Below are 24,863 nucleotides of genomic sequence, written 5' to 3' on the forward strand. Positions count from 1 at the left end.
CTAGGCGACGCCCATGACGTCGGCGCTCATCTCCACGTCCTTGCGGGGCAGCTTGAGGCCCAGCGAGGAGGTGCCCAGAGGGTCCATCTGGTGGCGGTAGCGCTCGCCACGGTGCTGCACCAGGAAGGGCCCCCAGTCCGGCTGGGGCATGCACACCAGCTTGAGCCGCTGGGCACGCGAGGTGGAGGAGGAGGAGCAGGAGGTGGAGGAGGAGGTGGCGGAGGTGGAGGGAAGAGGACGGGGGTGGTGGTGGTGGAGGAGATGGAGGAAGGGGAGGTTGTGGTGGAGGACGTGATGGAGGTGGTGGAGGTGCAGGAGGATGTGGTGGAGGTGGAGGGAGGTGGGATGAGGAAGGGGGTGGTGGTGGAGAAGGACGTGATGGAGGTGGTAGAGGAGGAGATGGAGGACGTGGTGGAGGTAATGGTGGAGATGGAAGAAGAGAAGGTGGTGGAGGGAATGGAGGAGGAGGTAGTGGTGGAGGAGGACGTGATGGAGGTGGTGGAGGAGGACGTGATAGAGGTGGTGGAGGAGCAAGGGGAGGACGTGGTGACGGTGGTGGTGGAAATGGAATAAGAGAAGGTGGTGGACGGGATGGAGGAGGAGGTAGTGGTGGAGGAGGCGTTGCAGGGGAAGTGGGGAGAGGGAGGGAGTAGGGAGATGGAGGAGGAGATGAGAATAGAGGGAGGGAGGAGGGGCAGAGAGAGAGCGGCAAGGAGAGTTAAGTAGAGAGAAAGAGAGAGCTACAGAGAGAGAGAGAACTGCCGGTGATCAATTCCTCTAACACGTAAAATCAATCGGCGCCATCACGACTTTTCCGGCACCCTCCACATCAATTCCGATAGCCTCACGCGCTCCCACCCCCCCTCCCCCCCCCCTTGTCTCTCGCAGTCTCGTCCATCGCGGGGTTCATTAAATTCATCGCGCCCGACACGCGGGGACACGCCGGACTTGTCGGGGGCATTCATCACGGCTACCGCTCGCTCTCTCCGCTGTCTCTCTCGATCCGCTATCTCTCCGCCCTCCCATCCGCGTTTGGTTGTTCCGCGAGCGACGACATCGCGCGCGCGTGCGTGTGTGCGTGCCTACGTTCTGGCGAATTGCCCGATGATGCTGAATGCAATTACCAGCGAAACGTCGTACAACTCAAATTGTAAATGTTGTGGTTTCACGCTTCAACACACCGGTGGGCTAGAGCAGTGAACTATTTGTCTTTTGTCAACGTGACACTTTTTTACTGATTGGCCGTGTCGGGTGGTGGAGGGTTACGACACATTTATAAATAACGCGATCTAACACCCAAAAACGTTGATTATGTACCTACGTACGTTGAACTTCTTTCGCGCCGTACGCAGACCGACCGAGCGCGTCCGTACGTTGGCAGAAAACGGTGGCGCCTTCGCTCTCCGGCCGAGATTCGAACTATGATGGTGGCCTCCGACCAAACGATGATGGGATTTTTTGAGGATATTTTTTTAAAACATTTTAATACCCGTAATCTCGACAGCCGCCTCCAACCCCGCCGGACGATCGTCGTTATGAAGCGCGCTCGCTCGTTCGTTGTAACGCTCCGAACCGGCCCCTTAATGGATGTCCGAGAGCTTCATAAGCTCATCAAATTCCTTCCTGCTGTCTAAATAAAGATTCTGATTCACCGATTTTACTGAACGGGTGTCTCTCTCAGTCCTCCTCTCTCAGGCGGGGGGGGGGGGGGTGGATTCATGATGGCCGTGTCGTCAGAGATCTCTGTGGGTCTCTATGGGTCTCTCTCTTCCTTCTCATATTAGGAAGCCACTGGAGCCGTCCACTTTAAAAAATCTGGATTGAAAACGAATTTCTTTGGAACTACTTGTTGTGTTTAGTTTGTGGTCCTTCCCCCCCGCACCTCTGATTGGCCACGGTTGGCTACGTACGGTGCGAAAGAAGTTCAACATACACACATACAAGCAAGCATTGCCAAGATAATGTGATCAAGTCCTCGGTTTGTATGTGCGTGTGTGCGTGTGTATGTGTGGGGAGCGGTAGCGTAGATATTAGCGCGCTGCGCTACAAACCCCGACGACCCGGGTTCGATTCCCGCTCACGGCCAACAGCAGTGGCGATTATCAGAACCGGTCCTGGGCATCCTCCCCTAGGTCGACTCAGCCTCGAATGAGTAACTAGTGCGGTGTGTAAACTTCGTCACTGGGGAGACAAAGGCGGCCGGGCGTGGTGCTGGCCACCCACCTCCTCGTGTGCCGTGCCGGCTTTCTTCATAAGTGCTACTCGCTAACAACACTTGCTCCAACAGTCTGTTATGGCAACACAGGGGGGCACCACTATACACTACACCACTATACACTACATTATACACTACACCATACACTACATTATACACTACACTATACACTACACCACTATACACTACATTATACACTACACCATACACTACATTATACACTACACCATACACTACATTATACACTACACTATACACTACACCACTATACACTACATTATACACTACACCATACACTACACCATACACTACTATACACTACACTATACACTACTATACACTACAATACACACTGCAGTACACTACACACTACACTACTATACACTACACTACTGTATACTACATTACTATATACTACACTATATACTACACTATACACTACACTATACACTACACCAGTGATTCTCAACCGGCGGTACGTGAACCCCCGGGGGGTCACGTGGCAATGCCCATGGGGGTAGACGTCAGGTGATTGTATAACCTCGTGAACTTATCTCGTACGCGAGACTCATTGGTGAACAATATCGCGCAATGAGCCTGCCCGACATAAAATAACTACGAAAAAATGAAGTAAATCCGTACGGTCAACCTACAAGGACTTAAACGACCTTTCTGAACGCGTCGATCGTCAACAATGTTGGCTTTCCAAGAGTAAGCGGCGAACAAATGACCTCGTGTCGTCCGTTGAGTTTTTTTGTTGTTGTCGGTGTCAGACACTTGCGGCGACTGCACGAGCTGAGTTGGGAATGACCTCGCAAAAATTTGTACAATTTTGGGTTGAAAACACCGACGTCCGTTAAATCCGCACGTTTCTCTCTGAGAACGGGAAAATTCGACAAGATCGGTAACAGCATCTACCCCCCCCCCCGTAAAGTTAAGAAGCACTATCCTAGGTGATGGTGGTGGTGGGGGTCATAATGGCCGTGTCAGCGCCACTGATCCAGCACAGTTGAGGTGCTGGGTTCAGGCCCTGGGGCTGGGGGAGACGGGAGGGGGTGTAATTGTATTTTTGTGCAGTCATCGGTGACCGGGGCGAGGCAACCCCGACTCGGCACAAACAGCGCGAGGCCTCACTCCCCCCCCCACCCCCCGAAAGACAAAGATCCCCCGTATAGCTTTAACAGACTGTTGGGGCAAGTGCCGTTAGCGAGTAGCAGTGCATGGGTGGCCAACACCACGCACCGGCCGCCTTTGTCTCCCCAGTGGCGATGTTTACTACACACCGCACTGGGTACTCACTTGAGGCTGAGTCGAGCTAGGGGAGGCCCATGACCGGTTCAGATAATCGTCACTGGTGTTGGTGGCGAGCGGGAATCGAACTTTGGTCACATGCGTGTAGTTAACCGCGTGTAGCTAACAGCTGCAATCTACATTGCAACCCAGGTTTCTTGTTTCTCTGTGGCTCTGACACGGCCATTTTGAACCTCCTGAGATAGAGAGGGAGTGAGAGGGGGGAGAGACACCCACACCCAGGGATTGAACCCAGGTTTCTTAGCAGAAGTTGGCTCTGTGGCTCTGACACGGCCATTTTCAACCTCCTGAGAGAGAGGGAGGGAGTGAGAGGGGGAGAGACACCCACACCCAGGGATTGAACCCAGGTTTCTTAGCAGTGCTGGCTCTGTGGCCCCGACACGGCCATTTTGAACCTCCTGAGATAGAGAGGGAGTAAGAGGGGGGAGAGATAACCACACCCAGGGATTGAACCCAGGTTTCTTAGCAATGCTGGCTCTGTGGCTCCGACACGGCCATTATGAACCTCCTGAGAGAGAGAGAGGGAGGCACACACCAACACCCAGGGATTGAACTCAGATTTCTCAGCAGTGCTGGCTCTGTTGGCCCGACACGGCCATTATGAACTCCCGAGGTGACGAAGGAAGTCACAAACAGGAGGAATGGAAAGCCACCCTCCCCGTCGTCGTCGTCGTCGTCCCTGTGATCCATGTATCGAATCGCTCGAGACACGCCGGTGTGTACGGCGGCCAAGAGCAGCTGATGCCAACGCTGCCGCAAGAGGTCACACGTTTGGCGCAAGGGTCCCTCGACGACTATGCGTTAATGAATGGGTGGGTGGTGGGGGGGTTGGGGGCAACACGGATTCGAACCCAGCATCTCAAGTGGTGCCAGCTCAAGCCTCCGAACCCACTGGGTCACCAGGCCACATCCGGAATCCGCCGTTGTCATCATCCCCATCGCGCTTCCCGCCCCCTCTCGCCACCCGCCAGTGTTTCTCACCTCGATGAAGTTTCCCGGAGCGAGGTACATCTTGACGACGAACATGATGGGGATCCAGATGACTGAGCTGCCCACCATGAGCCAGCCCATGGCCATGGACCAGGGCGGGTAGTGGTAGGCCTCGTACGTCATGGGCGTCCACTGGTAGAAGCTGAAGCCCAAGATGAACTGCGACGGGAGGAAGAGGAGGTACGAAGGAGGTAGGAGGGGGAGGGAGGAAGAGATGTAAAGCAACAAAAACAGAAGCAGAATCTTTATTTAGACTGGATGAATCCGATGAGCTATGAAGCTCTTGTTTAAAAGATGTCCAGTAGAAGGGCACGGGGTCGTCCGAATGTTACGACTACAAACGATACGAAAACAACACGACAGCAGTGTAAAGTCTAGGAAAGGTAAGCAAATCACACAAAAATACAAATTAAACTAGAAATGTTTCATGTTACAAGGTAAAACCCCACTGAGCTAGTAGCTTATTTTTCAGAAGCGATCTGGCCATCACAAATGATAGCTCAACGAAGTGACGTATCATCATGATGGAAATTTATATCAGCCAAATACTCTAAATAATCAATGACGACGACAAAACAACAACGATAAAGCGGGGCTCAGCACCCGGGAGGCTCAGCCAGAAGACAGAGTCAAACGCGGAAGAGTTTAGACGTAAGCTTAAACAAACGAACTCCAGGACCAATTCAAATGTCAGAGCCGGGCTCAAACTGAGAATAGAAGGCAGTGTTAGGCTTCCGGTAGGGTTAGTGTGAGGGCATAGGGTGATGGGTTAGGGTTTAGCGTGGGAGGTCACGGTGAGGAGTTAGGGTAAGTGTTTAGGGTGAGGGGCTATGGTTATGTTTAGTGTTAGGGCTAGTATGCAGGCTATCACTATGGCCTGTGTGAAGACTAGGTCCTGAAGCTCATGGTTAGGTTTAGTGTTTGTTTCTGTGTATAGTTCTCAAGTTCGTGTTCGGGCTTGTGCTCGGCCTAGTATTCAGGATAGCGTTAGGGCTCCTCTTCAGCCTAGTATTCAGGCTAGTGTTAGGGCTCGTGTTACGGCCTAGTATTCGGGCTAGTGTTAGGGCCTAGTATTCAGGATAGTGTTAGGGCTCATGATCGGCCTAGTATTTGAGCTAGTGTTAGGGTCTAGTATTCAGGCTAGTGTTAGGGTTAAGATTAGTGCTGGGCCTCACGGTGAGGATGGTGGGTGTGAGGAAGGCCCAGCAGATCCTCCAGAAGTAGCTGGGCTGGAAGCCAATCATCATCTCAATGTCTTCACAGAACCTGTTGAGACCTGACGGGAACCAGAGACGATCATCGTCATCAGCATCAGTAAATTCATCATCATCACTATCAGCAGCATCATCACCAGCATCACCACCGTCACCGCCACCACCATCGTCGCGGCCATCACCGTAGATGTAGGAGATGCCGACGAGCTCAAAGATGGCGATGATGATGAGGGAGTACGAGGCAGCGTAGGTGTCCACCAGTTGTAGCATGTAGATACCTCCCTGCCAGCGGCACACGGGGGGGGGGGGGGGGCGCCACATGGTGGGGGGGGGGGCACACAGGGGTGGTGATATTACATCAGCAGCCGAGCATCGTGGGATATTTAATTGCCAAGAGGGCGGCATGAGAAGTGAAGGATAATGGGAACTGTATTAGTATAAAGGGCGGCACCAGTGGAGGTTCATGAGAAGTGAAGGATCATGGGAACTGTATTATTAGTATAGAGGGCGGCATCAGTGATGGATTATGGATCATGAGAAGGATCATTGGAACCTCTGTATGACTATGTGTATGTATGTGTATAGGTGCCTCAAATGAGTCCCTGATGCGGTGTGTATACATTGCCGCTGGTTAGACAAATGTGGCTGGGCGTGGTGCTGGCTACCCACCACATTGTGTGCCGCGCCGGCGTTCATCGGTGCTACTCGCTAAGAGCACTTGCCTCCAACAGTCTGTTGAGGCTACAAGGTGGGGGGGGGGCATCTCTGTCTTTGTACCTCGGTGAGCATGGGGAAGCCCAAGATGAACATGATGATGCACGCGCACATCGTGAACAGCGGCTTGTGAGCGCGCAGGTACTTGGGGAACTCGTCGGCCACGGATGTGACGATGGTCTCCAGGGTGGCGAACTGCGAACGTGCACACGCACACGGTGGCCGTCAAACAAACACAGGCAAAGATCCCCCGCCTCCCCCAATCAGAGGTCGCAACCGGGTACCCGATAACCGTACCCTACCCGATACCCGGCTACCCGTACCCGGCCGGGTACGGGTACGCGTACCCGTTTGCGACCCTGGTGCGGCCGGGTACGGGTAGCCGCACGTGACTCACCCCAACCAATGAGTGAGAAGGCCGTGAGTCACTGGTGAGTAACCGTTTGTCACTCATTTCCCAACGTCTTGTCTCTTCTCACAATTCAAGTTCCTAGAATCAACCCACCCGCGCCTGCAACATGGCTTCATCCCAGAGGTCGCAATCGGGTACCCGTACCCTACCCGATACCCGGCCGGGTACGGGTAGCCGGGTATCGGGTAGGGTACGGGTACCCGTTTGCGACCCTGGTGCGGCCGGGTACGGGTAAGAAATCAAAACCCGTTTGCGACCTCTGCCCCCAATACAGCCTTGACAGACTCGACGGGGCAAGTGCCGTTGTAGCAAGAACCTGTTGTGGTGGTCGCCGCGCTTGAGTGGACAACGTTGGGCGTTCGTTCGAGCCGGTTCAGCCTAAACACTGCCCAAGGCATGGATCACCCCTAGGTCGACTCAGCCTGAAGTGATGCCCAGGTGTCGGTCAACCACTAGGTCGACTCCGACAAAACTGATCCCCCCCCCTCCCACCCAGTCACGAGCCACCAACAGGTGGACTCGGCTTTAAACATTGCTGGGGGTGCGGGCCACCGCTAGGTCGACTCAGCCTGAAGCGGGCACGTACCATGGTGTCGAGGCCCAGCGTGAGAAGCATGAGGAAGAAGAGGATGGCCCAGAGTGGGGAGATGGGCAGGTGGGTCAGGGCCTCGGGGTAGACCACGAAGGCCAGGCCGGGCCCTGGGGGTGCACGGTTTGACGCCATACCACACACACGCACACAAAAACAAAGATCCCCCGTGTAGCCTTCAATGAGCTTATCTGACTCGCTCATCCACCCATTCGCCCATCCATTCACCCGCTCACTCACCCACTCACTGACTCATTCACCCACTCACTGGCACGCTCACACATTCACTCACTCGTCTACTCGCTCATCTATTCACCCACTCACTCACCCATTCAGCCACTCACTTGCACACCCACCCACTCACTCGCATGCTCACACATTCACTCGCTCGCTCATCCACCCATTCGCCCATCCATTCACCCACTCACTCACCCACTCACTGACTCATTCACCCACTCACTCACACACTCACAGATTCACTCGCTCGCCCACTCGTTCATCCACCCATCCATTCACCCACTCACTGACTCATTCACCCACTCACTCGCACACCCACCCACTCTCTCGCGTGCTCACACATTCACTCGCTCGTCCACTCGCTCGCTCAACCACCCATCCGCCCATCCATTCACTCACCCACTCACTCACCCACTCACTGACTCATTCACTCGCTCGCACTCACCCACTCTCTCGCACACTCACAGATTCACTCGCTTATCCACCCGTCCGCACATCCATTCAACCACTCACTCACCCACTCACTGACTCATGCACCCACTCACTCACTGACTCATGCACCCACTCACTCACTGACTCATACACCCACTCACTCGCACACCCACCCACTCACTCGCGTGCTCACACATTCACTCGCTCGACCACTCGCCCATTCACCCATCCGACCACCCACTCACTGACTCATGCAGCCACTCACTCGTCCACTCGCTCACTCGCTCATCCACCCATCCACACATACATTCACCCATCCACCCACTCACTGACTCATGCACTCACTCACTGACTCATGCAGCCACTCACTCGTCCACTCGCTCACTCGCTCATCCACCCATCCACACATCCATTCACCCATCCACCCACTCACTGACTCATGCACTCACTCACTGACTCATGCAGCCACTCGCTCGCGCACCCACCCACTCACTCGCACACTCACGCAGCCACTCGCTCACCCACTCGACCACTCGCCCATCCGCCCACCCACTCACTGACTCATGCACCAACTCACTCGTCCACTCGCTCACTCGCTCATCCACCCATCCACACACCCATCCACCCACTCACTGACTCATGTACTCACTCACTGACTCATGCAGCCACTCGCTCACCACTCGCTGACTCATGCAGACACTCGCTCGCGCACTCGCTGGGTTCGTGTGAAGGCCGAGTCGCCCACCTTCGTCCGCCACCTGCTGGATGTCCACCTTGAGGAGGTGCGCCATGAAGCCGATGACGGAGAAGATGACGAAGCCGGCGAAGATGCTCGTGGCGCTGTTGGTGCACGTCACGATCAGCGTGTCCCTGCCCCGGTCGCGCGCAAACAAACGACAAAAAGTTATATTTAAAAACACTTTTTTTTTTAAACACGCTTTTATGAAATGTGCTAGTAATGGAAGGACTCCACGACTCCTGGAAGTGGCCCCGAAGCTTGCCACGACGTAAGGGACCGTGGGTGAGTACTTTGAGGGGTGGGTGTGTTGGTGGGTGGGTGGGTGGGTGAGCGAGCGAGCGGTTGGGTGGATGGGTGAGTGGGTGGGTGGGTGGATGGGTGAGTGGGTGGGTGGATGGGTGGGTGGGTGGATGGGTGAGTGGGTTGATGGGTGAGTGAGTGGGTGAGTAGTTTGGGGGGTGGGTGTGTTAGTGGGTGGATGGGTGAGTGGGTGGGTGGATGGATGGATGGGTGGATGGGTGGGTGAGTGGGTGGATGGGTGAGTGAGTGGGTGAGTAGTTTGGTGGGTGGGTGTGTTCGTGGGTGGGTGAGCGAGTGGTTGTATGGGTGGGTGGGTGGGTGAAGGATGGGTGGGTGAGTGGGTGGGTGGGTGGATGGATGGGTGGGTGAGTGGGTCAGTAGTTTGGGGGTGGGTGTGTTCGTGGGTGGGTGAGCGAGCGAGCGATTGGGTGGATGGGTGAGTGGCTGAGTAGGCAGGTAGGTGGACGGATGGGTGAGTAGATGGTTGACAAAGGTGAATGGATGAATGCATGGATGAGTGGGTGAATGGGTGAGCGAGCAGGTGAGATATTGGGTGATCGGGTGAGTGAGCGTGGTTTCACCGGTAGCAATTGTTGTGGAACTTGTTGTAGGAGGAGAGGGTGATAAGTCCTCCCCAGGCAGCCGACAGCGAGAAGAAAATCTGAGTGGCTGCGTCCTTCCACACCTGGGACACACAGAGACAACATCCAACACCTGGCGTTTGCGTTGTCTCTCTTTCTGGTCGTGTGGATTTTTCTCCGGGTCCTCCGGTTTTCCCCTCCACGTTTAGAATCAACGTCCCACGTTTAGAGCGTTCGGCTGCTATAACATTTTCACGTGACGATAAACCACTCCGCTTAACTGTCATTTGTGGCCAGGTCGCTTCTAAAATAGAGCTTTATAGCTCTAGATTTGAAGCTTTCGTGACTGCAAGGATTCATATTCTTAGGTTTTTTCGGTAAAGTCACGTAGGTAAAACATTAAAATTAATAAAAGTAAAATAAAAAATAAAAATCACGATGTTTCGGAGGCAACACAAGCTTCCGTCTTCAGGTGACGGTTCCACCTGAAGACGGAAGCTTGTGTTGCCTCCGAAACGTCGTGATTTTTATTTTATTTTTACTTTACTTTTATTAATTTTAATTTTTTACCTACGTGACTTTACCGAAAAAACCTAAGAATAGAGCTTTATAGTTCAGATGGCCTTACCTGGTAAAATAATAAGAGTTTAGTTTAATTTCCTTGGTTCTTTCGGTAAAGTCACGTAGAAGGGAAATAATAAAATAATAAAAATAAAACATTATTATTATGTTATAATAATAAAAATAAAACGTAATTATATTTTATTATTTCCCTTCTACGTGACTTTACCGAAAGAACCAAGAAGATGAATCCCTGCAGTCACGAAAGCTTTAAATCGAAATGTATTTTAATTTCATTATTTTGAGTGAGTTTTTGTGGATGTAATTTCTGACCCGGGGGCCCTGCATAGCGCAATAGAGGAGGTCCTTGCCTGGTAAATTACAAAATAGTCGTATTTACTTTTGAGCGATGTTCTTAACTGTATTGTTTGTCGTTGTAACTTTCTGACAAGGAGGCACCTACTGGGCATCTATGAACGAGAGTTTACAGAGCTCAGTTGTGGGCCTTACCTCCCAAAATTTTTGATTTTTTTTTTAAAATTCCATGCCACCGGAAAACGGACCTTGGGGGGAAGGGTGTGGTGATGGTTGGAGTCAAACCCTGCCTATGGGTCCCCGACATCTCCACGATTACCCTCCCCCTCGTGAAACAGCTGGGTCCCATCTGCCTTATCGTTCCATGCGGTGGGGAGGGTAGCTGCATCATCCCGGGGCCTGCCTGGGCTGCTGCAGGGCGAGCGTGGAGGTGTAAAATGCCCTCTTTTATTCCGTGTTTTATCGCATAACATTTTCCCGGATAATTGCATTTAGTGGAGCGGATGAAATGGCGGCGGTTTATGGCCGCGTTGCGAATTTTACGTGAGGTGTGCGCGCGCGTGCGCTTGCGTGTGTGTGTGTGCGCGTGTGTGTGTGCGTGTGTTTGTTTGACACTTCAAGTGGTCTTGAAGTGCACGTAGCCTGGCACAAGCGCCGCGGTGACGTCACCGCCAGTTAGTGGCGAATGACGGTTGTTGTTGTGTGTCCGAGTGTGTGTGCGAGTGTGTGTCCGAGTGCGTGTTCGAGTGTGTGTGTACGTGTGTGTACATGTGTGTGTGTGTGCGTGTGTGTGTGTGTGTGTACGTGTGTGTGTACGTGTGTGTGTGTGTATACGTGTGTGTGTGCGTGTGTGTGTGTGCGTGTGTGTGTGCGTGCTAGTGAGGAGCGGTGGTGTAGCGGTTAGCGCTACGCTGCGCTATGAACCCGGCGACACGGGTTCGATTCCCGCTCACGGCCAACACCAGTGACGATTATCTGAACCGGTCCAGGGCATCCCCCTAGGTCAACTCAGCCTCAAATGCGTAACTGGTGGCGTGTGTAAACATCAGCACTGGGGAGACAAAGGCGGCCAGATGTGGTGCTGTCCACCCACCCCCCCACGCGTGCCGTGTTGACCTTCATAGGTGCTAACAGCACTTGCCCCGAAAGTCTCTTAAGGCTAAACCGCGGTGATCGTCGTCTTTGCAATGGCAAGTGCAGTGGGGAGTGGTGGTGTAGTGGTTAGGGCACTGCAATACGACCCCAGCAACCCGAGTTCAATTCCCACTCACGGATAACATCAGTGACAAATCTCTGAGCCACACTCACGCACTCACTCCCACGCGTATAGCAATGCAACAACACTAAGTGGTGGTGGTGATGCCGACACGGCGCTTGTGCCAGGCTAGGTACACCTTGAGGCCACGTGAAGTGTCGAAGGTTCGCTGTTGGCAGGAGGTCACGGGACAGACCATGGGTTGACTGACTGAGATGACTGGCAGATGCACCACCTGTGCCCCCTACTGTGCCAACTTGCTGCGTTTTAACCACCCGGCGCTCCGCTCGTTGTTGTGAGCGTCACTCCTCTGCCCTCCGTTGTTGTTGGAGGGCGACTGCCTCCAACTACCCAGTAGTAGCGTCCTTCACGAGCCTCCTCCACAGAGACCGATCTTGACACCGCTGGTAGCAGTCATCGGCAAGTCCACCCAGCTCCACGTCCTCCTGTACCACATCACTCCATCTCCTCTCTAGCCCGTGCCGCGCCCGTTTAGCCCCCTCGATCCGACCGAACAAAAGCTGTTTAGGCATGCGGTGGCTGGGCATGCGGGCTACATGACCCAGCCAACGCAGCCTCGCCTGCCGGAGGAGCTCAACTGACCGTGGCTTCGAACAGCTTCTCCCACTTGGGCTTGATGAAGTAGAGGATTCCGTCGAATGCCCCGGGCAGGGTGACCCCTCTCACCAGCAGAATCACGAGCACCACGTACGGAAAGGTAGCCGTGAAATACACCACCTGCAGCCACCGCCAACAAGGCAAAGATCCCCCGTGTAGGCTTCACAACACTTGCCGTTAACCCTCGAACGCTCGCACACTCACGCATTCGTTCGCTCGCCGTTCACTGCGCTCGCTCGCCGTTCACTGCGCTCGCTCGCCGTTCACTGCGCTCGCTCGCCGTTCACTGCGCTCGCTCGCCGTTCACTGCGCTCGCTCGCCGTTCACTGCGCTCGCTCGCCGTTCACTGCGCTCGCTCGCCGTTCACTGCGCTCGCTCGCCGTTCACTGCGCTCGCTCGCCGTTCACTGCGCTCGCTCGCCGTTCACTGCGCTCGCTCGCCGTTCACTGCGCTCGCTCGCCGTTCACTGCGCTCGCTCGCCGTTCACTGCGCTCGCTCGCCGTTCACTGCGCTCGCTCGCCGTTCACTGCGCTCGCTCGCCGTTCACTGCGCTCGCTCGCCGTTCACTGCGCTCGCTCGCCGTTCACTGCGCTCGCTCGCCGTTCACTGCGCTCGCTCGCCGTTCACTGCGCTCGCTCGCCGTTCACTGCGCTCGCTCGCCGTTCACTGCGCTCGCTCGCCGTTCACTGCGCTCGCTCGCCGTTCACTGCGCTCGCTCGCCGTTCACTGCGCTCGCTCGCCGTTCACTGCGCTCGCTCGCCGTTCACTGCGCTCGCTCGCCGTTCACTGCGCTCGCTCGCCGTTCACTGCGCTCGCTCGCCGTTCACTGCGCTCGCTCGTCCACCCATTCATCCACCCGCTCGCTCGCACACTCATTCACTCACCCTCTCATTCACTCGCGCATTTACTGAATCGCTCATCCACTCACCCTCTCATTCACCCGCTCATTCACCCGCTCGCTCGCACACTCATTCACTCACCCTTTTATTCACCCAGTCGCTCGCACACTCATTCACTCACCCTCTCATTCACTCGCGCACTCGCACACTCATTCACTCACGCTCTAATTCACCCACTTGCTCACACACTCATTCACTCACCCTCTCATTCACTCGCTGGACGCTCACTGTCTCGCTCGTGTAAAACCAGAGAACGACGCCGAAAGGTGAACAAGCAATAGGATGGCGGGGTAGCTGGGTGGCTGGGTAGCTGGGTAGCTAGGTGGCTGAGTAGCTGGGTGGCTGGGTGACTGGGTAGCTGAGTGGCTGGGTAGCTGGGTGACTGGGTAGCTGAGTGGCTGGGTGGCTGAGTAGCTGGGTGGCTGAGTGACTGGATAGCTGAGTGGCTGGGTAGCTGAGTGACTGGGTAGCTGAGTGGCTGGGTGACTGGGTAGCTGAGTGGCTGGGTAGCTGGGTGGCTGGGTGGCTGAGTAGCTGGGTGGCTGGGTGACTGGGTAGCTGAGTGGCTGGGTAGCTGGGTGGCTGGGTGGCTGATTAACTGGGTGGCTGAGTGACTGGGTAGCTGAGTGGCTGGGTAGCTGGGTGACTGGGTAGCTGAGTGGCTGGGTGGCTGAGTAGCTGGGTGGCTGAGTGACTGGGTAGCTGAGTGGCTGGGTGACTGGGTGGCTGGGTGGCTGGGTGGCTGGGTGGCTGAGTGGCTGGGTGGCTGGGTAGCTGGGTGACTGGGTAGCTGAGTGGCTGGGTGGCTGGGTGACTGGGTAGCTGAGTGGCTGGGTAGCTGGGTGGCTGGGTGGCTGAGTAGCTGGGTGGCTGGGTGACTGGGTAACTGAGTGGCTGGGTAGCTGGGTGGCTGGGTGGCTGAGTAGCTGGGTGGCTGAGTGACTGGGTAGCTGAGTGGCTGGGTAGCTGGGTGACTGGGTAGCTGAGTGGCTGGGTGGCTGAGTGACTGAGTAGCTGGGTGGCTGGGTGGCTGGGTGGCTGGGTGACTGGGTAGCTGAGTGGTTGGGTAGCTGGGTGACTGGGTGGCTGGGTGGCTGAGTGGCTGAGTAGCTGAGTAGCTGGGTGGCTGGGTGGCTGAGTAGCTGGGTGGCTGGGTGGCTGGGTGGCTGGGTAGCTGAGTGACTGGGTAGCTGAGTGGCTGGGTAGCTGAGTGGCTGGGTGACTGGGTAGCTGAGTGGCTGGGTAGCTGGGTGGCTGGGTGGCTGAGTAGCTGGGTGGCTGGGTGACTGGGTAGCTGAGTGGCTGGGTAGCTGGGTGGCTGGGTGGCTGAGTAGCTGGATGGCTGAGTGACTGGGTAGCTGAGTGGCTGGGTAGCTGGGTGACTGGGTAGCTGAGTGGCTGGGTGGCTGAGTGACTGAGTAGCTGGGTGGCTGGGTGGCTGGGTGGCTGGGTGACTGGGTAGCTGAGTGGCTGGGTAGCTGGGTGACTGGGTGGCTGGGTGGCTGAGTGGCTGAGTAGCTGAGTAGCTGGGTGGCTGGGTGGCTGAGTAGCTGGGTGGCTGAATGGCTGGGTGGCTGGGTGGCTGAGTAGCTGGGTGGCTGAATGGCTGGGTGGCTGGGTGGCGCACCTTGCCCGAGGTCTTGATGCCGCGCACCAGGCAGAGGTAGACAATGATCCAGGCGAGCAGCAGGCACAGCGCCAGGTGCCAGCGAATCTCGCCCGGACGGTCGATGCCCTCCGAGATCTTCAGCACAAAGAACCTGGCGCAGGGGGTGGGGGGGGGGAGATAGAGGGGGGGTGGGGGTAGGAGACCGGGGGCGTTGGAGACGGGACTGCATGGTCACGCATCCTGAATCTCGCAGGAGCCTCCTGAGACTCGGTGAGGCTCAAGGCTCGCGCGAGTGAGCGGGCGAATGGGCGAGTGAGCACGTGAGCGAGCGAGCGAGCGGGTGAGTGAGCGGGTGAGTGAGCGCGTGAGTGGGCGAGCGAGCATGTGAGCGAGCGGGTGAGCGAGTGCGTGGGTGAGTAAGCGAGCGCGTGGGTGACCAAGCGGGTGAGCGAGGGAGCGTGCGGGCGAGCGGGCGAGCTTGGCAAGCGAGCGGGTGAGTGAGCGCGTGAGTGAGCGAGCGAGCGGGTGAGTGAGCACGTGGGTGAGCGAGCGAGCGGGTGAGCTGGCAAGCGAGCGGTTGAGCGAGCACGTGGGTGAGCGAGCGGGTGAGTGAGCGCGTGAGTGAACGAGCGAGCGGGTGAGTGAGCACGTGGGTGAGCGAGCGAGCGAGCGGGTGAGCTGGCAAGCGAGCAGGTGAGCGAGCACGTGGGTGAGCGAGCGAGCACGTGGGCGAGCGCGTGGGTGAGTAAGCGAGTGCGTGGGTGAGCGAGCGGGTGAGCGAGGGGGTGAGCGGGCAAGCGAGCTGGCAAGCGAGCGGGTGAGCGAGCGCGTGGGCGAGCGAGCGCGTGGATGACCGAGCGGGTGAGCGGGCGAGCGGGTGGGCGAGCGAGCGCGTGGGCGAGCGAGCGCGTGGGCGAGCGAGCGCGTGGGCGAGCGAGCGCGTGGGCGAGCGAGCGCGTGGGTGAGTAAGCGCGTGGGCGAGCGAGCGCGTGGATGACCGAGCGGGTGAGCGGGCGAGCGAGCGCGTGGGCGAGCGAGCGCGTGGGCGAGCGAGCGCGTGGGTGGCCGAGCGGGTGAGCGAGGGAGCGCGCGGGCGAGCGAGCGCGTGGGTGAGTAAGCGAGCACGTGGGTGACCGAGCGAGCGGGCGAGGGAGCGCGCGGGCGAGCGAGCGAGCGGGCGAGTGGCAGGCCAGGGGCCTCTCACTTGAAGTACTCCTCGCTGCCGCTGACGCTCTCGGGCCGCGTGCGGTTGGCGAGCGTCACGTTGCCGAACAGGCGCTCGCACAACGAGCTGTTGAGGGGCCTGCCGGTGAGGTTCAGGATGCCGAGACACGCGTCTGTGAGACACGAGGGGGGGGGGGGGGTGACGGGTGGAGAGACACGGGGGGGACACATAGGGAAGACACGGGAGAGACACGGTGGGGACGCGTGGGGAGACACGGGGGGGACACGCGGGGAGACACGGGGGAGATGCACGGGAGAGACACGGTGGGGATGCGTGGGGAAGACACAAGAGAGACACGGTGGGGAGACACGGGGGAGACACGGGGAGGACACGTGGGGAGACACGGGAGAGACAAGGGGGGAAGACACGAGACACGGTGGGGAGACACGGGGGAGACACGGGGGGGACATGCGGGGAGACACGGGGGAGATGCACGGGAGAGACACGGTGGGGATGCGTGGGGAGACACAGGGGAGATGCACGGGAGAGACACGGTGGGGAGACACGAGGGAGACACGGGGGGGACACGCGGGGAAGACACGGGAGAGACATGGTGGGGATGCATGGGGAGACACGGGGGAGATGCACAAGAAAGACACGGTGGGGGGGGGGGGGATGCGTGGGGAGACACGGGGGGGACACGCGGGGGAGAAACGGGGAAGCATAGAGAGTCATTGGGAGACACGAGGGAGACACGAGAGATTTTCAGAGACAGGGGAGAAGGCACGTGTAGACGCAGGTGAAGTTGGAGCCCTCTGATCGCTTGTACTAAACACCGCCAGTAGTGGAGCAGCTCCGGTGAGAAACCTGCTAGTCACCGACTCACGGACAGCCCCGCAAATCTTCTTGGTTCTTTCGGTAAAGTCACGTAGGAGGGAAGTAATAAAATAATAAAAATAAAACATAATAAAATAATTCTCACGACGTTTCGGCCACAACGCAAGCAGCCGTCCTCAGGTGGAGAACAGGTCCGTCAAGTAGACAGAGTCTGAATGGCACGCTCTGTCTACTTGACGGACTTGTTCTCCACCTGAGGACGGCTGCTTGCGTTGTGGCCGAAACGTCGTGAGAATTATTTTATTATGTTTTATTTTTATTATTTTATTACTTCCCTTCTACGTGACTTTACCGAAAGAACCAAGAAGATGAATCCCTGCAGTCACGAAAGCTTTAAATCGAAATGTAATTATTTTATTATGTTTTATTTTTATTATTTTATTTTTTCCCTTCTACGTGACTTTACCGAAAGAACCAAGAAGATGAATCCCTGCAGTCACGAAAGCTTTAAATCGAAATTTAGCTCCGCTAATCTTCATTATCTCAACCGCCGTCATCTTACATGCAATTTGTACAATTGTTGTCAAGCGCCTTGGATGCAGGTGCTCTCATGTGAATCTCTAAGAGATAGGAGGCAACATTTTTATTTAAAGCTTTCGTGACTGCAGGGATTCATATTCTTGGTTCTTTCGGTAAAAATAAAATAATAATAAAATTAAAATAAAACACAAACATATATTTTATTCCATTGGAACCTCATTTGCCAGTAAAAATATGATAATTGTTTTTTTACCCTTCTATCTGGCAACAAAACTGACACCTTTTTTTTTACAAGGAGTCATGTTTGCATAGACCACAATACCTGCAGTCATAATGCAAACAAAAAACATAACTCTGATAATGTATGCACTGTCCTTGAAGTTGATTGGTCCACACCCGAGACAGCTTTCCTTAGAGCCTAGCCTCACAAATCTACTAATAACATAATAATAAAACATTTTATTATGTTTTATTTTTATTATTTCATTGTTTCCCTTCTACGTGACTTTACCGAAAGAACCACGAATATAGATCGGAGGCTGTTTCGCCTTTTGGCGTCGTTCTCTAGTCTGGCACTGGTGGTGAGACTGGGCTATAGAGAAGGCTGCTTTCTCTGATTGAGGCCAATCAGTTTCAAAGACAATGCCCTCCATTATTATAATATATGCGTTGTCTTTGATACCCCACAGAAAAAAAACTGCCTTCTCCGTGGGGTACCGGGTACTGGGCGTATAGCTGATGGAATGTTTGGATAATGCACAGTCCACTTTTTCTTCTTTGACACACCTTTTGTCACAAATGTCTGACCCCCCCCCCACTCCCCCATGTGCGTGACGTCTTTTATGGACGGCCCCTAATGCAGTAACTTGATTCCTTGCAAAATGTATCTATTTGGTGATTTGAACATCTTAACACCTCCTGTTTTACGGCTCAAACCTATTCTTATCATTGGTCGTGTACGAAGACCCGAGCCGCCTCCACAGCGAAGGGGCACGGCCGTCGTCACGCGCCCATCAGCTCGTGCCTAAGGCCCGGAAGCGCGATGCACAGAGAGCACGTGTTTGCACGTGCGAGGGGACACGCTCTATTCCCGTACTACCACGGGGCCTATCTGCCCATTGACAGTGATGATGATGATGATCCACCAAACCTCTCTCCCCTACGCTCTCCTCGGCAAGCGAGGGGCTGCCACCCACCCATCAGCTCGTGCCTAAGGCCCAGAAGCGTGATGCACAGCGGGCACGTGTTTGCACGTGCGAGGGGACACGCTCTATCCCCGTACTACCACGGGGCCTATCTGCCCATGGATCGTGATGATGATCCACCAAACACCTCTCCCCCTCTACGCTCTCCTCGGCAAGCGAGGGGCTGCACCCACCCATCAGCTCGTGCCGGGGCCCGCGGAATCCAATGGGGAGACGAGTCAGGGGCGTGGTCCCGGGAGCTTACGGAGGAGCCTGGAATATTCCATGGAGGCTAACCAGCATTGGTGGAAACGTACCACGTGACCCGGGTATTAAATAGGGGTGGAGACGAACGACACGTGGTCAGAACGGGAACGAACGGAGGAAGGGGGCCACGCGGGAGCGGGGCTCCGGGTTGCCACGTGGTCCAGGCTGCCACGTGGTCCAGGCTGCCACGTGGTCCAGGCTGCCACGTGGTCCAGGCTGCCACGTGGTCCAGGCTGCCACGTGGTCCAGGCTGCCACGTGGTCCAGGCTGCCACGTGGTCCAGGCTGCCACGTGGTCCAGGCTGCCACGTGGCAGTGCGTCTCTCTCTCTCTATCTGTCCCTCTCACGCTGCCTGTCAGCAGCGTGAAGGGAAGCTGTAATACAAGTTGAATAAAAGACCGATTCCAGAAGTCGCCTCAACGACCTTTATTACACTACCACGGGGCCTATCTGCCCATAGACAGTGATGATGATCCACCAAACACCTCTCCTCCCTACGCTCTCCTCAGCAAGCGAGGGGCTGCCACCCACCCATCTGCTCGTGCCGGGGTCCGCGGCAGTTTGGGGTGTTCCACTCGTTGGTGCATGAGCCCCAGGGCAGCGACGAGGTGAAGGACGCGAAGAGGTAGAAGAGGGTGTAGCAAATGATGATGTTGTAGTAGATGGCGATCAGCACCGAGATGATCAGCATGGCGATGCCGCAGCCTGCGGGCAGAGACAGCACCGCATCTCCTCCTGTCTCCCCGCATCTCCCCGAGTCTCCCCGAGTCTCCCTGCGTCTCCCCGCGTCTCCTATCTCCCCGTGTCTCCTATCTCCCCGTGTCTTCTATCTCCCTGAGTCTCCCCACATCTCCTACTATCGCTCCGCATCTCCCCGCGTCTCCCCGAGTCTCCTATCTCTCCGTGTCTCCTTCTGTCTCCCCGCGTCTCCTCCTATCACTCCCCATCTCCCCGCATCTCTCCACATCTCCCCGTGTCTCCTCCACGTCTCCTCCACTAATCCTCCTGTCTCCTTGTGTCTCCCCGGGTCTCTCAACATCTTCAGACAGGAGTTCTCCACGAGTCGTCCCGTGTCGCTTCCGCCCGTCTCCACCGTCTCACCCACATCTCCTCCTATCGCTCAGCGTCTCCCCACATCTCCTCCTATCGCTCAGCGTCTCCCCACATCTCCTCCTATCGCTCAGCGTCTCCCCACATCTCCTATCGCTCAGCGTCTCCCCACATCTCCTCCTATCGCTCAGCGTCTCACCCACATCTCCTATCGTTCAGCGTTTCTCCACATCACCTATCGCTCAGCGTCTCCCCACATCTCCTCCTATCGCTCAGCGTTTCCCCACATCTCCTCCTATCGCTCAGCGTCTCCCCACATCTCCGCCTGTCTACACCGTCTCACCCACATCTCCTCCTATCGCTCAGCATCTCACCCACATCTCCTCCTATTGCTCAGCGTCTCCCCGTGCCCCCTCCCCACCCCCGGCGCGATGTCTCACCCTGCAGGGCTGGAATCGCCTTCCACACGGACACGGGGCCCTGGCTGGCGAACTGGCCGATGGCGACCTCCAGGAAGAAGATGGGCACCCCGGCCAGCGCGAGCATGAGCAGGTACGGGATGAGGAACGCACCTGAGAGACGCACGGGGGGGGGGGAGGGAAGTGGGGGGGGATACACACGGGGGTGGGAGTGGGGGAGTGTACTCATGGTCAGGGTCAGATTAAGGAGGTCGTGGGTTCTATCCCGACCCTGAAAATTCAACATACAGCCAGGAACAGGAAATTACGCCAAACCCCTTTGCCTTGCCAGCCTTGCCACCAATTTCACCGGCACCACAACCACTCCCCTGACCACGACTGCCACCACCACTGCCAGCTCCAACACCGCCACCACAGGTGTGCGGATGTACAGGTGAGTGTGTTGACGTACTGGTGAGCGCGTGTGCAGGTGAGCGTGCATGCAGGTGAGCACGCATGTGGGTGAACGTGCATACAGGTGAGCGCGTGTGTGGGTAAGCGCTCGTGCAGGCGAGTTCTTGTACAGGTGAGAGTGCATGCAGGTGAGCGCACATACAGGTGAGTGCACATACAGTCGAGCTCTTGTACAGGTGAGCGCGCTTACAGGTGAGTGCACATACAGTTGAGCTCTTGTACAGGTGAGCGCGCATACAGGTGAGTGCACATACAGTTGAGCTCTTGTACAGGTGAGCGCGCATACAGGTGAGCGCGCATACAGGTGAGCGCGCATACAGGTGAGCGCGCATACAGTTGAGATCTTGTACAGGTGATCGCGCATACAGGTGAGCTTGCGTACGGACGAGCACGTGTGCAGGTGACCGCTCTTGCTGATGAGCGCGCATACAGGTGAGCTCTTGTACGGGTGAGCACGCTTACAGGTGAGTGCACATACAGTTGAGCTCTTGTACAGGTGAGCGCACATACAGGTGAGTGCGCATACAGTTGAGCTCTTGTACAGGTGAGCGCGCATACAGGTGAGCGCACATACAGGTGAGCACGCTTACAGGTGAGCTTGCGTACGGACGAGCACGTGTGCAGGTGACCGCTCTTGCTGATGAGCGCACATACAGGTGAGCTCTTGTACAGGTGAGCGAGCGAGCGTGCGCGTGAGAGCTCACCGCCCCCGTTGCGGAAGGCCAGGTAGGGGAAGCGCCAGACGTTGCCGAGCCCCACGGCGTAGCCCACCATGGAGAGGATGAAATCGAGCTTGCTGGACCAGTTCCCGCGTGCCTGGTTCTCGTCCCCTACGTCGCTCTGTGGGTGCGGGAGGGGTGGGGGGCAGCGATGAGGGGGGGGGGGGGCACGAGGGGGGCGAGAGTCGGGGTGGGGGGGGGAGGTATGGGAGGGAGACAACTGTCGTGGCGGAGCTGTCTAAACTAAAACAAGCTAAACAAATTTACCCGTAAAACCAAAGATTTTCACTATAAATCCTTTATATGCGTGGCGGCTAGAGTCCTCTCGTCCTCTGGCTTGAGTTGGCTGCCACCTATGGATCAGATAAATGCCTGCCACCATTAAGCAATTGGTAATTAAATATAATTTATTTTTCCTAAAAGTGTAAAATTTTGGAAACATTTTTTCACGAAAATACATTGTCACGCACAACGAGTCTGTGTGCGAAATGTCAGCTCGATTGGATCACGGGAAGTGGGTTAAAAAAACGACCGAAAGATTTGCACGGTCGTAAGCAAGCAAGTGAACTTAATATAAAGGATTTAATAAAGATTGTTTTAATGTTAATGCCCATCCCCCCCCCTCAACCAGTATATATACGGGGTAGTATCTCTTGGAATTTCTAATTTACTTGATACAGCAAGCGTGCTGTGACGGTTCCACCTGAAGACGGAAGCTTGTGTTGCCTCCGAAACGTCGTGATTTTTATTTTATTTTTATTTTATTTTACTTTTATTAATTTTAATCTTATTTTTTTACCTACGTGACTTTTCTTCTTCTTGGTTCTTTCGCTAAAGTCACGTAGAAGGGAAGTAATAAAATAATAAAAATAAAAATAAAACATAATAAAATTATTCTCACGACGTTATTATGTTTTATTTTATTTTTATTATTTTATTATTTCCCTTCTACGTGACTTTACCGAAAGAACCTAAGAATATGAATCCTTGCAGTCACGAAAGCTTCAAATCTAGAGTTACCAGGTAAGGGCCCGCTGACCCGCTTCTGTAGCTCTTCATCAAGAGCGAACTAGCTGTCACAAACGATAGCTCAACGGAGTAGCGTCTCATCGTTTTGTAGCAGCAGTCAAACGCTCTAAACGTGTGACGTTGATTCCCAAAGGTCGAGGAGAAAAACTGGAGAACCCGGTGAAAAATCCACGTGACCCCCGGGGAGAAAGAGGAACATGTAAACTCAAAATATACATTTCGATTTAAAGCTTTCGTGACTGCAGGGATTCATATTCTTGGTTCCTTTGGTAAAGTCACGTAGAAGGGAAATAATAAAAATAGACAGACCTGTTCTTCACCTGAGGACGGCTGCTTGCGTTGTGGCCGAAACGTCGTGAGAATTATTTTATTACGTTTTATTTTTATTATTTTATTATTTCCCTTCTACGTGACTTTACCGAAAGAACCAAGAAGATGAATCCAAATGTACAGCAGGCATCAAGGTTGGGATCGAACCCACGATCTTCTACATACCAGGCCAGGTAGTTAACATCTCCTGGGCACAGTGGCGTGCGTGTCGAGTGTACAAACCGCACTGAGCCCCGCCGGCCAGATGGGCACGTGGGGCCCAAATGAAAAGAGGACCAGGGGGGGTGGGGGGTGCAGTGACCCCCCCCCCCCCCCCACCATTTAAATCCTTGCGCCAGGCCCCACACCAACCACGCAAGCTGTCGCACTGCCACGAGTCCACCGTGGTGGACTCGTGGCTAAGAATCCGGTTGGTTAAATATTCCCAACAGGTAAACCTGGGCGGCTAACTCAACCGACGTAGATTCTTTAGATATATTCCCCCCCCTCCAACCCCCATTTTCTATGTACGTTGAACTTCCTTTACACCGTACGTGGCCAACCATGGCTCGTCGGAGGTGCGGGTGAAGGACAACAAACCAGACACAAAAAGCAATTCTAAAGAAATGAGTTTTCAATCTGGATGATTTCAAAGTGCATAGCTCCCAGTGGCTGCCCCATATCGGGAAGGAAGAGCGTTCCAGACGGCCGCGGAAGCGCATCTGAAATCGTGCTCGCGCTCTTGTTAAAATAAGATACAAATACAATAAATAAATATACTAAACCCTCACCATTTTGCGGTTCATAATCCCGGAGAGGACGGTGACGCTGCCCCGCGCCCCCATCATCACCGTACTCCCGGCCTCGTGCCTCCAGCTCTCCCTGCGGCCCGATGAAGGCTCCTTCCAGGAAATGATGCTGCCCTTCTTCTTGCGCCGAGACGCAGCCTTCCAGGAGGAGGAGGAGGCGGCAGCGGTGCCGGCGCCGGCGGTGGCCGTGGCCGCACCGTCACCGGGCCTGCCCTCCCCGGCACAGTCGCCCGGCTGCCCCTGCTGGTTCTGCACGGGGGGGTCGGCAAAATTCACCGGGCGCGACATGGCGGAGGGAAGTTGCGTCGTGGCCGGGCTGCAGTTGAGCTCCCGTTTGGCGCGGCCCGGTTCACAGGAGGTCGGGTCAAAGTTGGTGGCGCCGGTGGCAGTGGCGGTGGCGCTTGCGCCGGCCGTGGCGGTCGCAGCGGCGGCGGTGTTGTTAGGCCAGGATAATGGCGGGTCGGTCTCGCCTTGCGGGGCTGCCTGGCTCGGTGCACCAGGGTAGGCAGGAGGGTCAGGCTCCGTGGGGTGGGAGTGGGGCTGGGAAGCCTCGGTCATGGCTGCAAGCGGCGGCGTTTGGCTTTCGTGTTGCGCTGCTGGTGATGGGCCGTCTGGGTTCGTGATGGGATCCTGATGGGAGAGATAAGTCACATCCATCATCATAATCATTCCCAACATCATCATTATAATCGCCAACGACATGTTATTACCGGCAAGAGGTGTTCTTTGAAGATGGTAAAAGCTCGGCACGAATGGAAAACCAAGCAACGAATGAGACAGAGAATGTGAACACATTTTTAAAAGTTGCGCCCTTCATCAAATCCGCCAATAGATGAAGGAGGCCCCACCCCACAGTGTGGGTCATAAAGCGTGCACAACCCAGTAACCATTGGCCCAACGTTGTACGTACGTATGTATGTTGAACTTCGATTGACACCGTACGTAGCCAACCGTGCTAATAAATGGGTCTCTGTGGGTGTCTATAGGTATATTTGTGGGTCACTGTGTATGTACGTTTTCCAAGTTAAGCGCAAAAAACGAATTTACGTGATGGGCCTCTGTGTGAGTCTATCGGTTTCTATGTGGGTCTC

The 24,863-nt window shown here is 55.4% G+C and overlaps 1 protein-coding gene across 1 annotated transcript; it reads right to left on the reverse strand.

Annotated features, from left to right (window-relative positions):
- SLC6A5 (solute carrier family 6 member 5) lies at positions 1–24,429 on the reverse strand. Its single transcript, XM_078882248.1, has 15 exons — positions 23,755–24,429; positions 21,611–21,746; positions 20,475–20,606; positions 19,516–19,689; positions 16,196–16,328; positions 15,010–15,142; positions 12,469–12,603; positions 9,735–9,838; positions 8,860–8,984; positions 7,443–7,555; positions 6,508–6,639; positions 5,913–6,012; positions 5,692–5,792; positions 4,508–4,675; positions 1–168 (listed from the first exon to the last, which is right to left on the reverse strand). The coding sequence occupies exons 1-15, from the start codon at positions 24,427–24,429 to the stop codon at positions 1–3; spliced, it is 2,529 nt and encodes an 842-aa protein (XP_078738374.1).
- Between the last annotated feature and the right edge of the window lie 434 nt (positions 24,430–24,863).

Source organism: Lampetra fluviatilis, chromosome 64 (assembly GCF_964198595.1).
Source record: "Lampetra fluviatilis chromosome 64, kcLamFluv1.1, whole genome shotgun sequence".
Classification (NCBI taxonomy): Eukaryota; Metazoa; Chordata; class Hyperoartia; order Petromyzontiformes; family Petromyzontidae; genus Lampetra; species Lampetra fluviatilis.